Source organism: Copidosoma floridanum, unplaced genomic scaffold (genome assembly GCF_036245765.1).
Source record: "Copidosoma floridanum isolate Cflo_tuat_1 unplaced genomic scaffold, Cflo_Japanese_pri ptg000005l, whole genome shotgun sequence".
Lineage (NCBI taxonomy): Eukaryota > Metazoa > Arthropoda > Insecta > Hymenoptera > Encyrtidae > Copidosoma > Copidosoma floridanum.
The window spans coordinates 700,248-715,249 of record NW_028321882.1 but is presented as its reverse complement, the minus strand read 5'-3'; the positions used below and the strand labels follow the sequence as shown (position 1 = coordinate 715,249).

The 15,002-nt window shown below is 31.9% G+C and overlaps 1 protein-coding gene across 2 annotated transcripts in view; it reads right to left on the bottom strand.

Annotated features, from left to right (window-relative positions):
- Nucleotides 1–15,002, bottom strand: part of pps (protein partner of snf) — a 285,519-nt gene that overhangs the window by 126,253 nt on the left and 144,264 nt on the right. For both annotated transcript variants that reach the window (XM_089598135.1, XM_089598136.1), the window contains exon 8: nucleotides 14,340–14,761. In XM_089598135.1, coding sequence (XP_089454261.1) covers nucleotides 14,340–14,761 — 422 coding nt within the window. The remainder of the gene's footprint in view (nucleotides 1–14,339; nucleotides 14,762–15,002) is intronic.

Genomic DNA, 15,002 nt, shown 5'->3' with positions numbered 1-15,002 from the left:
TATTTTTATCAAGCTGTAGATAAATAATAAACTAGTTTTGCTCACTAACAAACGTGTATTAAGGTGTCATCTTATAGTACAAAATGATAACATTATAGAGGGGATTTTCAGAAACGAGCTTTTGTCAACAAAGCGCAAATTAAATGCAACAGCATGATTCACCATAGTAGTGTTTGTCGATAAATATGCGTGCTCACGTTGAAACTATTACAAATTACAAGAAATAAAGAAGAAATGAACTAAATAATCATAAAAGTTGTGCAAACAAAAGACTACGGCAATAGACTTATGTAACTATGTATGTATTATTTTAAAGTCAATTATTTTGTGTGTCATTTGTTCTATTTATCGTATTCTCTCCTTTTTCTAGTTTAAATCATCACTGAGACAATACGTTTGTTATCATTTTTATTAAATCGTAATCAAAACTAAACAAAAGTCATGCATTACAGTATGAATAAATAAAGCCGACTTCTTACTAAAAAAAGGTTCCAAAAAACGTTGTAATAACTAACCACGAAAAAAACTCAATCGATCTAGCTGAAATTTCGCATACTGATGCTTGACACTTCCTAGATGGTTTCCGCATAGTTTTTTTCTCAAAAAATACAGTAGCAAAAAAAAGTTTTAAGTTTTGCAAAAAATGCTAACTTTGCGCTTCAGATCAGTAGGATCTACTAGGAGGCGTTATCCACCTGCAATCAAAGTGGTGATAAGAGTTCTGAGCAAAATGTCGATTACAATATTCGTTTACAGGCAGACGTCAAGAATAGAGCTATTCTTCGCGAAGATAGATACCGCAGTTACTAATGACCCGTTACCACCTTCTCGACTTTTACAGTCTTCATTGACCAAGCGACATACGCCCTAACTCTACCCTAGAATGAGAAGATGACCTAGTCCTACAAAAAAAAAAAAAAAAAAAAAAAACGTTCGAAGCGCCAACGTCTCTGGTGTAACACCAGAGGACGTCAGACAAAAATAAGCTTCTTCTCGGAGGTTTCTCCCAACAGCATACCTGCAGAAGAAGTATTAATCAGACATACTAAATGCATCACCATTGAACCTTTTCAGGGTCATCATAAATCTTTGCAGCCAGTAAACCGCCATCATCTTCATCGGTCTTTTTAGGGCCATCTAAAGTAGAACAACCTTGATAACAAATACATTTTTTGCCACTACTCTAAAAATGTCATGATATATTTTAAAGCGAATTTCGATAACGATTCGTTCATCAAGAGACTATATAGAACAGGGCACCTTACCACAAGGCTAAAAAATATGGCGACCAACGATCCTCCCATTCAACCAGAAATTACCAATCCTCTCTTGGTCTGCGCTCGGTAAACAAAATATTAAATCAACGAAGAAAAAATAAACTTGAGCGAACGCGAACGAATTTTCACCTTTTTTCTTCCTAACTAGTCTGATGCTGTAACAGTAGGCAGAAAAAAACAACCCTGAGATATCCAGGCAGTCGTTTTTGCTGAAAACTTTAGTTAAGAAAACGTTGGCTCACCGATCCTTTCATCTACCATTAAACTACCTCGCCAACAAATATATTACAACTCAATATGTTTTAGTTAAAGAAAGTTTCAACTACGACTACAGTTGCAATAGGTTCAATCGAAAGAAATACTTTACACGTATTAGATGTATGCAATTCTAGGTGTCAAGAAACTGACGCAGAACATTTTTTGAAATTCGAACAGCACCATCAAAACCGATGAATAAATAAAAAATTAAGTAACAGTTCAGCTTTCTATTATAACCCTGACTTGAATAACTTAATTCTTTCAGCTATTCAAACAGGTAGAATAACAGGTATTAGTATTCATTTTGGTGCTAAAAAATTGAGAGATAAGACTTCGGAACACTGTTACTCTGGTGGTAAAGCTTCTTTTGACTTATTGAAAATCCTTTTGGATTGATTACATGTTTCTATCCTAAAAGAATCAGTATCACGTGACTGTCGACAGAATACGCCGTGATTGATCGTGAGGATTGAAAGGTGGTACATTCAAATGTACATATGGGATTAAGTAGACAAGCGCTGGCTACATCTAGCGCCCTACAGGCTAATCGAGGTCATTTTATTCGTTTGAGCTTAGATTTATTTTTAAAATTTAATTATTCGATTTAGATTAAATAATTATAAGAAATATGTTTAATCAAAAAAAGTTTGGAGTGTTGGCACACAGAGCGCACAGAGGGCGAAGTCCCCTAGTGGTAATAAAAGAACATTCTTTATTAATACATTTCCTTAACAATATCAAACGGAGTAATACTCAATTTTAAATAATTTTATTTAGAGGTGAAGAGATCAGAAAAGGAAATTTCATGACAACTTTCAAAGTTTGAGGCCAAGTGTATCACTTGACAGGCTTTTTAATACTTAAAAAGGACAGAAGTCGGCAATACTTACATATTTATTTCACGCCTAAGGCAGAACAAATTTTTATTTGGTCAGATACTGTTTTTAAAAAAATATTAACAGATCAAGTCTCAACTCTACGAGTTACACAAACAATATCGATGTACTCATCATCGTATTAATTGATACATATAGATGGCGGCACTTTTATGTAAGCACTCTTAAGGCCGTTCATCACACACAGCGTTTTTTTGTACGATATTTCTAAAATTTTAGCAGGATGTTGGTAACGATGTTCGAAAGTCACACGTTCAATTTGAGATCGTTTTACAATACCAATTTTTGTATATTAAATGTTGAAAAAACTTTAATTTAAAACGTTACCGTATCAAGGAGTCACATAAAAATGAAATTTATGAGGAAATGGTGAGTAGATTTCATCTAATTTTTTTGCATGACGCAATACTAATATTATATTAAATGTTCAGAGGGGTTGACCAGTTATTTTTGGAATAAAATGAAAAAAGTAGGCTCAGGTGCATAGATACAGGTATACTTATCTATGTAAAAGAGTTGCCGGTACTGCTGCATTTTCGCTTCCTCCTCACCACAATCTAGTTTTCTCTCCGCTAACTGTGATGAACGTCCTTCAAACCACCCATGTTTTTTTTTCGGTGACAAATATACTTAAGACAAAAAATTAGAGTTTATTTTAATTTTCCATTTCAAGCAGCTTTTCAGAAATAAGTAAAAATGAGAAAAATATATTCCCCAAGTGTGGATCAAATACACAAACTTCTGTTAACCAGACGGTTGCTTTGCCACTTGAGCGACTAAGGAGCTATGCATTCACTCACACCATAGAGTAATGTAAGTTCCCATTCCCAGCTTTGTTGGAGCTATTTTTACCTCAAGCTTGGTTTTGATACATAAGTTAAAAAATTATTTTAATGTTTGCTAACGAACTAAAGATTTAATGTGACTCTATAAGGTACACAAGTAATATTGATATACTTACTATCATGTTAATGGGCAAGTGAATGTACGGCTCTTCAGTAGCTCAAGTGGTAGAGGAACTTTTTAGTGAACAGGAGGTTGTGTGTACGATCCGCACCCAGGGAGGATATTTTTTTTATTCTCACTTATTTCTTGAAAATTTCTTGAAGTAGAAAATTTAAGTAAATTGTAATTTCTAATCTTAAGTGTGTTTGTCATCGAAAAAGCTATGCGGGTCGTAATTGTCCATAGATGTATTCATTGGAATACAATATATAATTTTACTGTAGAGTTCATACAGTACACGAAACATCATACATTCATGTGGATTAGTATTTCTAGGATACGCCTTTAAGAAGAATGGGAGGCAATGAGGACTTATAAGTACAAAGTTGGATTCGTATGGCTTCAAACACGTATTAGAAGGCACGTCAGTAGTTATTTGTAGGAACGTAGTCAGATTCTTATGTCTTCTGACCCTCAGTACACAACTTTTCAGGATTACTCACAATGTTATGTATGAATATCCACTCTTCTATGCTTCTTTTCGGCGCAATAATTTGCCAATGCCCTTAGAATCGCTTCAGTTCATACTGCCCTGAAGATCTGCCGCTTTGTTATCTACCTTACCTAGAGCACAGTTCAAGTTCGCGCTGTCATGGAGATCTACCCTTTACCCAAGTAACACAAAAGAGTAGCCACTGGTGAACGGGGAAAACTAGGCGACTGCAATAGCCTCTTCGTCACCTGTGTTATCAGGGTAGACCATTATGTTCAAGGTATATTATAAAAAGTAAGTATCAAATATATAGGTAAATTTTGCCATTTCTTGCAGTATCAAATAAATGTACAATAGCCCTTTGAAGAGCAGAGCAGCGACGACGGCGGCATTGATAGAAGCGTTGCAAGCTCTCGCAAAATGAGTATCTCTATGACATACGAGGCACCTTCACACATCTCAATAGCGTGTGTATTTATACTCACAATAGCATAGGTTTGGTGGTATATTCAAAGAAAAATTATTCAAATATAGCTCGATCTTGACACTGATTTTGAGAGTGCTTATATGAAAGTGCAACTAACTATAATATGTGCTGACTGATACGATGATAAGTGTATCAGAATTGCTTGTATATCTCGTAGGTTATTATTAAATCTCTAGGTTATTAGTGAGCATTAGAATCATTTTCTAACTTATCTATCAACAAAACTATTACAAAAAATGATGCATGATTGCTATCCTTTGATAAGAAATTTCGAAAACCTATTATAAATTTCGAACAGTAGATAAATTTGGAAACTGGAAATGGATTATGCATGCTAATTCGTGCATGCAGTTCAAATCTTAACAATTTATTTTGAGAACTGATAGTATACATTACCTAATTTGTGATAAGAATTAACTTAATCAATTTTTTGTTGATATGTGGGTAAAATAACAGATCGTTTGTTTTACTCGCGAACACAACAAAAACAACTGTATGTCGAAAATAACATTTATCTACGAGATGTAGTAAATAATAAAAGCCGTACGTACGTGCGTTTAGATGTCCATATTTATTTATCCCCTTCACATGTACCCCTGGGTGGTCGAAATTAAAAATAAATTACACAAAAATTATAACACCTAAGACAGGCATCACATTGTTTCAAAGACTTTACTTGAAACTTAAAAAGCTTATGGATGTCCTCTAAAAAAGCAACATACGGTGAAGCTGATACTTGGATCTACCTCACATGTACATACTTCAATTACCGAAAACGAAAATTTAGCAAGATAAAATAAAAAATGTCATTTCGGCTAAATGAGAAGATGCCCAACAGATTCATCATTATTTAATATGATTTCAAACAGTATGATTTATGGGCCTTAGTATAAGAAACTTAAGCAGTAGATAATGGCTACCCTACTAATCGTAGCAGATCTTAGATAAAAGTATTACTTACATAGTTACAATGCGTGGTAAAGATGAATAAGTTAATAATCGTTGGGTTGTACTGTTCTTACCAGTCTTATCGCAATGTTTTAATGCTAACATCAATGGAAAATTTTGAAATTTAGTGCAAGCAATTAAATATATTTTATATATTAAATAAGCAATCAAATTGCAAGCTACTTTCTACAAACTGAAATAATTTTTCGACATGGTCACGTGATCTCTCTCTCCTACCTCCAGCGGCTGTAAATTGTTGGATATTAGTCCCAGAAATATGTGTGCAGCGAGTGTGGGTGTGCCAGAGCTCGCGTATGTTTTGGCATGTATAAGAATGAGTGTGTCTACAGACATTATTAGTACACTCAACGTCGGATAATGTTTTGCTGCTACATATATAAGCAAAAAATTTGGTGCGCTACACAGAAAAAAGAGGCGCACTGGCAGCTAAACATCAAATGCATATGCTGCACTGTTGTTTTCGTTGCGTGCTAACGTTGTTTCACCTTACTTGTAGTATCGCTGTTTTCATATGTAGTGCCATCTACTACACATGTGACTAAATTTCTCCATGTGTATAATATAGGAAGTTTATTTTGTGCCATCATTCGAAAACGGCATTGCTGTAACATGGAGCAATTTACTATCAGAAAGACTGTCAGTATTATAGCATATAGCACAAGTACCATTAAACAGCATATAAATTATTGCGTATGATGATCTGATAATAACGCTGAAGAGAAAAATTGTCTTTGATGTCACACATACCTGAACTACATAAATTACAGCTGTAAAAAATAAGTTGTAAATGACAAGTTAACTTAAAATTAAATCTTTGTACCAGCCCATACCTTCCAGTTTCACTCTGTTTTCACCAAAAAAAATAACGTATTCAGTAATTTCAAGACTGAGATTTTTATTGAGTTATTTATATTAGTTGACGTCAAGGTCTAAGTAAAAACAAGGTCTAAATCAAAAATTCAGTAGTTTTAATGGTTATTTAAAAAGACTTTTTCAAAATAAAAATAAAATAATAAAATACTACTGTATTACTTAAAGTAAAAAAAGCAGAAATTATATTAATCTCATCTTAGTAATATATAAAGCGAAGTCCCAAAAACTGTTGTATTGTCTTTTGTTTTCATTGGGAGCGTTAAGTGGAATTGAAGGCGAGCATTGCCTGATTTCCACGTACTGGTACAACACTCAACACTGTACACGCTATACACAAGCTTAGAAAATATTTTAAAATTTTCCAAAAATTTTCGAAAAACTTTTGAAAAACTGAAAAAAGGATCTTCCAAAAAATGGCCATAAAAAAGTTTTAGGCCAAAGTAAACCAATTTTTCAAACGTGCTTTTGGTAATCTTTGGTAATCGAGACTTGCTCTACAACATCCTGCAATGACGTACTATCATACGCAGCTAAAGTGTGAAAAAAAATTGATTTTAAAAAAGGAAGCTTCTTCGTTTTGGTGGTGGGGGGCCACTGAGCTCGAAATGCGGCTATAGAGAAAATTGAATTGGGAAAGTGAACTTTTTAATTCCTTCAGGTTGTATGTAAATATGCGGTTATCTACAATAAAAATATTATTAATGAAAATAAAATATAGTAACTTATATACCGAAAGCCACATTTGATACAAATAACAAATCTAGTTTTGTAAGTAACAGTTTTGTTGAGTACCCCAAAAACAGTTGGCACTACAAGCTTATTTGGTTCAGAACAAATATATTAAGCAATTTCATCACATTTTACTCAGCAATGGTCAAATGGGCTCATAATTTTTTTCCAGTAAACAAAGCAATTTCGGAGAGTCATGTAAAAAATCTAAGAATGGCTTAAGGTTATCAAGTTATCGGTTTTTTTATTTTCAATATACTTCACTAGATTATTATTAAACTAATTAAACAAACCCAAAAACCCAAACAAGATTACGGGAACGTAAGAAAGAAAGGAGGAAAACTGAATAAAAGAGAATTGAAAAGAATAATCAAAAGAAAAAAAACAAAGACATTAAAAGAAATTTGCCTAACTTTTTTCTGGAAATGACAGTGGGGGGTTAAGAAAATCAGAGAAAGAAATCAAATAAAATTAAGGCATCAAAAAAGTAAAAAAAAATTTTTCTTTTTTTAATTTGTCTTCTTACAACTCTAAACTTAGTTATAAGCTTTCGTGAGCCCTAAGGACTGTTTTTGTCCAAATCTGTTAAGTTGTAATACATTGTTGGAGTGCTAGTTCAACGTTTAATGACTATAAAAAAACAAGTGAGCTAAACTCTTTCTAGACTTAAGTTTCCAGCAAACATAACTGCCTGGTCTGAGTGATTTTCTGGCTTGCTGTTAAAGCACCAGATTGGTCAAGACAATACCACGACGCTTGAAAGCGTTGAAATGGATTGCAGCGCTCTTTCTCAACGTTCCCTGGTGTTACATCAGATACGTTGGCATCCAAGCAACGTTGGCGAATTAACTTTGTAATATAATCAAAGAAAATAAAATTAGAAATACTATTTTAAATAGCTATTACAGTTAACAGCTTGGTTTTAATTAAATATAATCGATGATTTTACAAAATCATCAAAGTACGTGCATGTTTCACAAAACTATATTTTTAATAATAACCTCAAAATTTCAGAAAAAATGAATAGAATACAGCAATAGTAGAGTAAATGTAATATCTCCTGAAGATCATAAAAATTTTCCGTTAAAGTTATTATTAAATAAAAAGCATTATTTTTCCGTGAATGACTGATTTGGTTTAAAAGTATCCAGATTTATGTAGTCTGTTGGTGGTCGAATCGTAGTCAAAATTCGCTTCAAAATATTTGTCAGAAATGCTTGTGAAACATATACTTGTTGGCGAGTTCGTTTAACGTTTAAAAAAACCAATAAGATTGATAGTGGTTTAGTGAACGTCAAGATTTATAATGGCTCTCAAAAGAGCCAGTTGTAATACTTTTACTTGTTTCTTATTATGCTTAACGATTAAGAACCAGCTGCGGGTCAATGAGGTAACCACTCACCATTGATCGTGAAAGCGGGCCTGATTAATAAATACTTTTCCAGTGAGTACGCAGTTGGGACAAACCACCAAAGAGGAGACTGATGATGTTTTCAGCAGATGATACTGCCCTAGTCCTTAGCGCAAAGCTAGAATTTTTTGTGCAAAACTTTGAGCTTCGTTATTGCTATGGTCTATTATTAAAAAAAAAAAAAACTACGATGAAATCATCTGGGAAGTGTGAAGAATTGGTAGACGACATGTCAGCAATCTATTATTTCGCTTAAAACGTTAATTAAAATGAATAAAAATATGTTTTACTTGAAAAAAAACTACGTAATATTTGTGAAAATGCATTTTTATACGTAGTTTATCAAATATTTATTACTAATATTTAAAAAATCTTATTCCAATACTCGGTAATGCGAAAAATAATACCCAAAATTAAAAAAAAAAAATTATTCCCGTAAATAAAAATATCAAGAAGAATTCTTTGTACACAAAAAAAGAAGCAACATCACACACTAATACAGAAAATAAGTGTTATACTACTTTTCCAGAGCGACAATCTCATTAAAATAAAAATAAAATTTTCAGTTTGAAAAACAAATAGCGGAATACAAATCTTCTTAAAAGACAAAACAATTATACTTTTACATATTTTGTTGTGCTCTGTTATCTGGTATCTTTAAAAGTTACATTTTTATTGTGAAAGCTGAGCCATCGCATTCATGTGGCCATCTACTGTAAAGTAAATCTTCACGCATCTACGGTTGAAATATAATGGCATTTTACTTCTTAAAATTTATAAACTTACCAATAATTTAAAATTTTTGTTTACGTTTAATGGGAGATTTTGACTTATGTACCAAACGTTGTGGCTTTTTCAGCTTATTTTGGACCACGTATGCATTTTATATGCGTTAAGATGAATTTTTTCCACATGCATGTATATAATCTGAATATATTTTTGATACTATTTTCTTATACAAAACTATTTCTTGTCAAGAAATCAAGGTTAATGAAAAACTTATTTGTTGTACAAAAAAATATTTCAATAGTTTGTTTTGATGTTTAAGCCAAAGGATTAAATAAGAGGCAGGTTAGCTTTTGGAATAAGATATACGTATGGATAAATGTATGTGTAAATATGTTACACAAATTTGTACAGAAGCATAGTATTACTGATCAAATTTGACAAAGAGACTAGGACATTCTGTCTCCTTGTGATTAAGTAGAGCTCTGTAAGGCTACTCATTAAAAGGAACCACCTTAATGTAGCGATACTTCCACGGTTTCTATTAGAACATAACATATGTATAAATAAATTAAATCTATAGACGTATCACTATCATGTCATAAATAAATATACAAAAAATTAAGTTTTATCTATAGCTCAACAATAATATTATTAAAATAAAATGTAACACGCTACAAACTATTATTAGTATTCGTATTAGTATTGGTATTTAGATTTCACGTATACCCAAGGTTTTTTACGTATTCTATGTTTCTAATTTTTACCTCTCTCGTTCTATTTCCATAATTACCATCTTTTTCCCCAAGTATACGAGTCTTATGTGCAGGCCCCCTACAACGTTCCCCTCAGATGATTCGGTCATCCATCCTTCTGGGTATTAATTACAAGGCGCAGCGATTGTCTCAAGAACACCCCAGCTATTATCAAGTTCAACAGGAAGATATTAAAAATTAACTATAAAACTCACTGTACCGACATTTTTGTAACCGACACTTTCTCTACCCAATGAGCTGACTAGGTGTTGACTTTCCTTTGAAAAGGAAGTCCCTGAAATTCTAGACATCGCCAAAAAATTCAACTATTTGTTTAAAAAATTACATAAGTGGTTTTTGGCATCCTGGGTACTCTTTATCTTATTGAAAAAGCCCGAGAAAGAAGTCTTGATAATGTTTATGGGATTTGAACCCATGAACTCTCAAGTATCTTTGCTTAGGAGGCTAGCACACTAACAACTAAGCCATCGAAGTTCTGAGGGGAATAAAATATTTAACTTAATTAAAATAACGGAAAAATTAAAAGAATTATTTTCAAGCATATTCGGGGATTTAATTTATATTTGATATTATTAAAACTTAACTTTATTCTCCTTAATATTAATTTAATAACTACTATAGTTTTCGGTGAATTTCATTTAATTTCAGTGTAAAAGTTTAAAACACAATTATTTTGTGTTTAGTTTGTCTCCTCATATATTTACAAAGCTTTTTTGTAGAATCATACAAGTCTTATTCCATACTAATAAATCTACTCCTTCCCACTTTCTTTCCTTTTACTTTGATCTTTTTGAAATTGTTCTATTATTCACTAAATCTAATGGTACATAACGTCACTAAAGCACAAAGAAGAAACATCAGCACCCGAAGGGTGCGGTTGTTGCATGTTGGTGCTTGAGTCGCGTATGTTTTTCTTACCAAGGGCGCCAAGTGCAATATTGCGCCCAGTAAATCACTTTGGGCCCGAAGAGTGCAAAAAATCTTTCTGCTCATAGGCTTACAGTGATTACAAGAGCGTTAAGTGTGGCCCAAGCGCACAAAGTAGCAGTTGCATTTTGTGCCCATAATAAGAAAAAATAAATAAAATTCTTTTGTTGGTTACATTTTTTGGAAGTTAATTAAATGCAATGCAAATCCCAGCCAGGGATGGAGTTTTTCTACTTAAAAGTGAAAAAATAATTTTAGGATTAGTATAAAAAAAACTTCTGCCTTATCCTTGTAGGTCCGTCTACAATGAAAAGTTTGTTATTCTGTTGACATATTATTTTAAAAATATTTTTTTAGTTGCCGTTCATTTAGTTAACAACACATAAAAAATTTATCGATACAGTATTGATTCTATAGTGTTTTTACGTTGTTATGAGAAATCTACTTTAAACATTCATACGTTAAATGGATGACAAAATGAATTTTCTAATCTAAGAGTTATCTATCCCAAAAGAATCAGTATTCCATGACTTTCGATAGAACACGTCGTGATCTGATTGGTCCTAAGTGACGAAAGGCGATACGCGTAAATGTACACATGAGATTGAGAAGACAAGCGCTGGCTAAATCTAGCGCCCTTAAAGCTAATCAAGGTCATTTTATCGTTTGAGCTTGGACTTATTTTAAAAATTTAATCATTTTATTTAGATCAAATAATTGTTAGAAATAAGCGGGTTGGTGCGTAGAGCGCCCAGTCAGTAAAGCCTCTTAGTTATTATAAAAAAAAATTATAAATTTTGTGACTTTTTATATTATATTAAAATCTTCTGTAATACGATTTTTGTAATTCTTCCAACTTCAAACGTAAAAAAATTGTTTTAGCTTAAAAACAAAAAACCCACCAAAATATTATTTTCTATAAAGTTTTCGTAAATTATACTGTTGTACATTCTTTAGCTTAAAATAATGTTTATTCTCTTAATTTTTCATAAATTGAAAATGAAACGGATTATAATGATAAAATAAGAGATTCTTTTTTCACATATTTAAAAAACAAAATTATAATTTGTTATTAAAATCAAAGTTATTAAAATCATTTTATAATTATATCTGCAGTATAAAACTAGCACTTCAAGCATGTCAAAATTGCAATAAAGATATTTTTTCACTTACTTTAAAGTATTTCTCATCGATAATTGGAATACACAATTTTCACTAGCCAATCAGAAAATTTGTGTCCTTAGTTTAAAAATTAAAGTAAGTTGTGAGTAATAAGTTAATAAAAAATGTTTGACTTAAAGTTTTGAGAAAGGATGCTATTCTTTATTAGAACTTCGTAAATTAGAACCCCTTTTAATGGAAGACCTTTAATCATGCTAGACTTTGTAAAAAGTTTTAAACAGTATTATTATTCTTGACACTTTATAAATAAACTGTGATGTTTTCATACAGTTATGTACAATCTATTCATAAAATGTCGGAAAATATAATAGATGCCCAATGTTTTTCCACATTTCTAAAATCAAAATTTATAATAAAAAAAAAAAAAAAAATTAAATATTAATAGTCCACAGTAGCATAAGAATTTGTGTGAATGACTTAACAGTTATTTTTTTCCATAAAATTTCCTTATCATGAGTGCAAAATGCAATTGCTGCTTTGCACTCTCGGATCACATATTCTGTGCTCGTAATTTATTTCAGCCTACTAACAGTAAAATTTTTTGTGCCTCCTGAGTCTAAAGTACTTCTCTGCCTTAGAGCCTAAAGTAATTCACTGGGAAAAAAGTTGCCACTTTACGCTCTTGGTAAGAAAAACAATATATACGACTCGGGCACCAACATACAAGAACCGTATCCTTCGAGCGTTTTTTTTGTACACTGTGCTCTAGTGACGTAATGTACCATTTACTACTTTGGGCGTTTTTTTTACCTTTGGACGTGTACTGCGCCCTCAGTAAAAAAAATAAAGTTCGCACCTGGTGCCCATCCAACCAGGGCAAGAACAAAGAGTCCTTCGGGCCTAATGCTTGCCCCGAAGACATCTGCCAGCAGATACAAAAACTACTATTAATTGAATGGAAATCAGCATAAAGAATTTTAAGAGATACATTTATCTTAAAATGGTATTTTTTTCTACTTCCATATCTATTCAAAAATTGTACAAAACCAAACTTTAAAATAAATGTACTAGTACTTGGCCACCGTAGTAAGTCTATACACGTAATTCACGATTGAAATAAGAAACAAATGATTTTTTAACTGTTTTGGAACTTTATTCAAAATCTACTTATACATTCATCCAATTGAATAGTTATCAAATTTTTTTTTTTTTTTTTTTTTTGTAGTGCTTTACATCCGGCTCCTGTAAAGGACACTACTCAGGGCACTTAGCACTTGGAAAAAAGAAGGGAAGATGGATGGGTATAATGTAATAAAAATGAATATTCTAAGACTTAGCCAAACAAAGAGAAATTTGTCTGATTGGCCAGAATTCCAAGTTTTAGTTCTTGATCAATCTGTTTTACGTTGCAAAGCATTTTAGAAGACCATTTTTTTTGTAGTAATTACGACCATTTTGTACAAAAATTGATGATGATTATCCCCAAATATTAAAAAAAATCAAAGCTACAATTAATAAAAATATAGGCAACGATTTACAATTGCATCATCTAAAATTTTATCTTCTGTCCAACACAAAAAGCAACCTCCTAAAGTATAAAATATTCAATTATTAATTAAAAAGGGGGTTGTTTTGAATAAAACTAAACGACATGGTAATTAGAATTTCTAATGAACTTATTTATAAACAGTTTGATGTTTTCATGTTTTCAAAGCGCAGGTTAAATCCCTTACAAATATTGTGCATGAGTTGTGCAATATACTTTTCTTTCTTTCATTTTTTTTACAAATATTTAACAAGTGTTATATATAATATTCATTCTCATTAATATTTTTATAATATTCTGTTTCGCTTTGGCAATTCTTCGATAGGCCAACTACTCGGGCAAAAGGTTATGTTGACGCAGGACCTAGGACTAGGCCAAGTGACCAGTTATCGGTCTAGCAGCATATTTATGTACTATTAGTTGGTTACTAAAATTTAAATGGAAAAATGGTTAACTAGGAATAAGATTGATTTTTAGGTAGTCCCTAATAACAAGCTGAACTTAAACTGTTAAGAAAATTTGCTTGGTAGTCATAGTAAGTATTATAAACTATGTCAATGGCCAAGTATTGGTAGATGCTTTAATCCAGCCTAAGTACTGGTACATTTATCTTAACTTCAGGACTCCAAAAAAAAAAAAAAAAAAAATAACAATTTAGTCAAAAACTAAACCTTTTTGTACTATTGAAAGTTTTAAAAAAAGTAAAAAAAGTATCATAGTCGAAATCCTTTTTTGAGGTTAGGGGCAAAACAATTGTACTTGGGAATTAAATTTTGCCTTGACGAAATGAGTTTTGATCTCCTAAAACGTCGGGGGCAAATTTGATTCTGAATCCAATTATAGTTATGATTAAAAATTTTAAATACGTATTTAAAATAAAAATAAAATATGCAAATCAACGTACAATGTTCTTTCAGATTTAATTTTAGATGGTTCAACTTTAGGTTTTTGATAATCTTGCTCTTGGTCATTGTGTTGTAGCGGCTGTGTTTGTGATTGATACTGCACTTGAAATTTTTTTTCATTTTTCATTCTATGATTATCTGTTTTTGCCTGCAACCGTTTGCTGCGAGTAGCTGGAGCTTCCATAGGCGGTAAAATTATGACTCGACCACCACGAATGATTTGAATTGAATCTTTTTTAGCTATTGGCTCACTTTTTACAGATGTTGAAGAGATAGCAATCGGTGTGAATGCACCCAAAGGTGTTGATTGGGTAGGTGACTGCGACAAAATTTTTGATACTTCCATTTTCGAAACAGCTTCTTTTATTGACGACGTCAATAAAGATTCAGATATTTCTGGTGCGGAATCTATCAAGGTACTCTACATTTAAAGATTATTTTTAATTTAAATACATTCTGTTTTTTTAAGACAGTACTTACAACTAACACTGTGACCTGCACCACGTTAAGTTAAAGCAAGTATACTGGACAATACAAAGTCCAAACTTTATGGTTTAACCATAACTAATTTAAAGTAAATTTAGTACTTACCAAAAATTATTTCAAAAAATCATTACAGAAACTGTTTAATAAAGACTGTTCAGTACTTCTGACGTACTAAA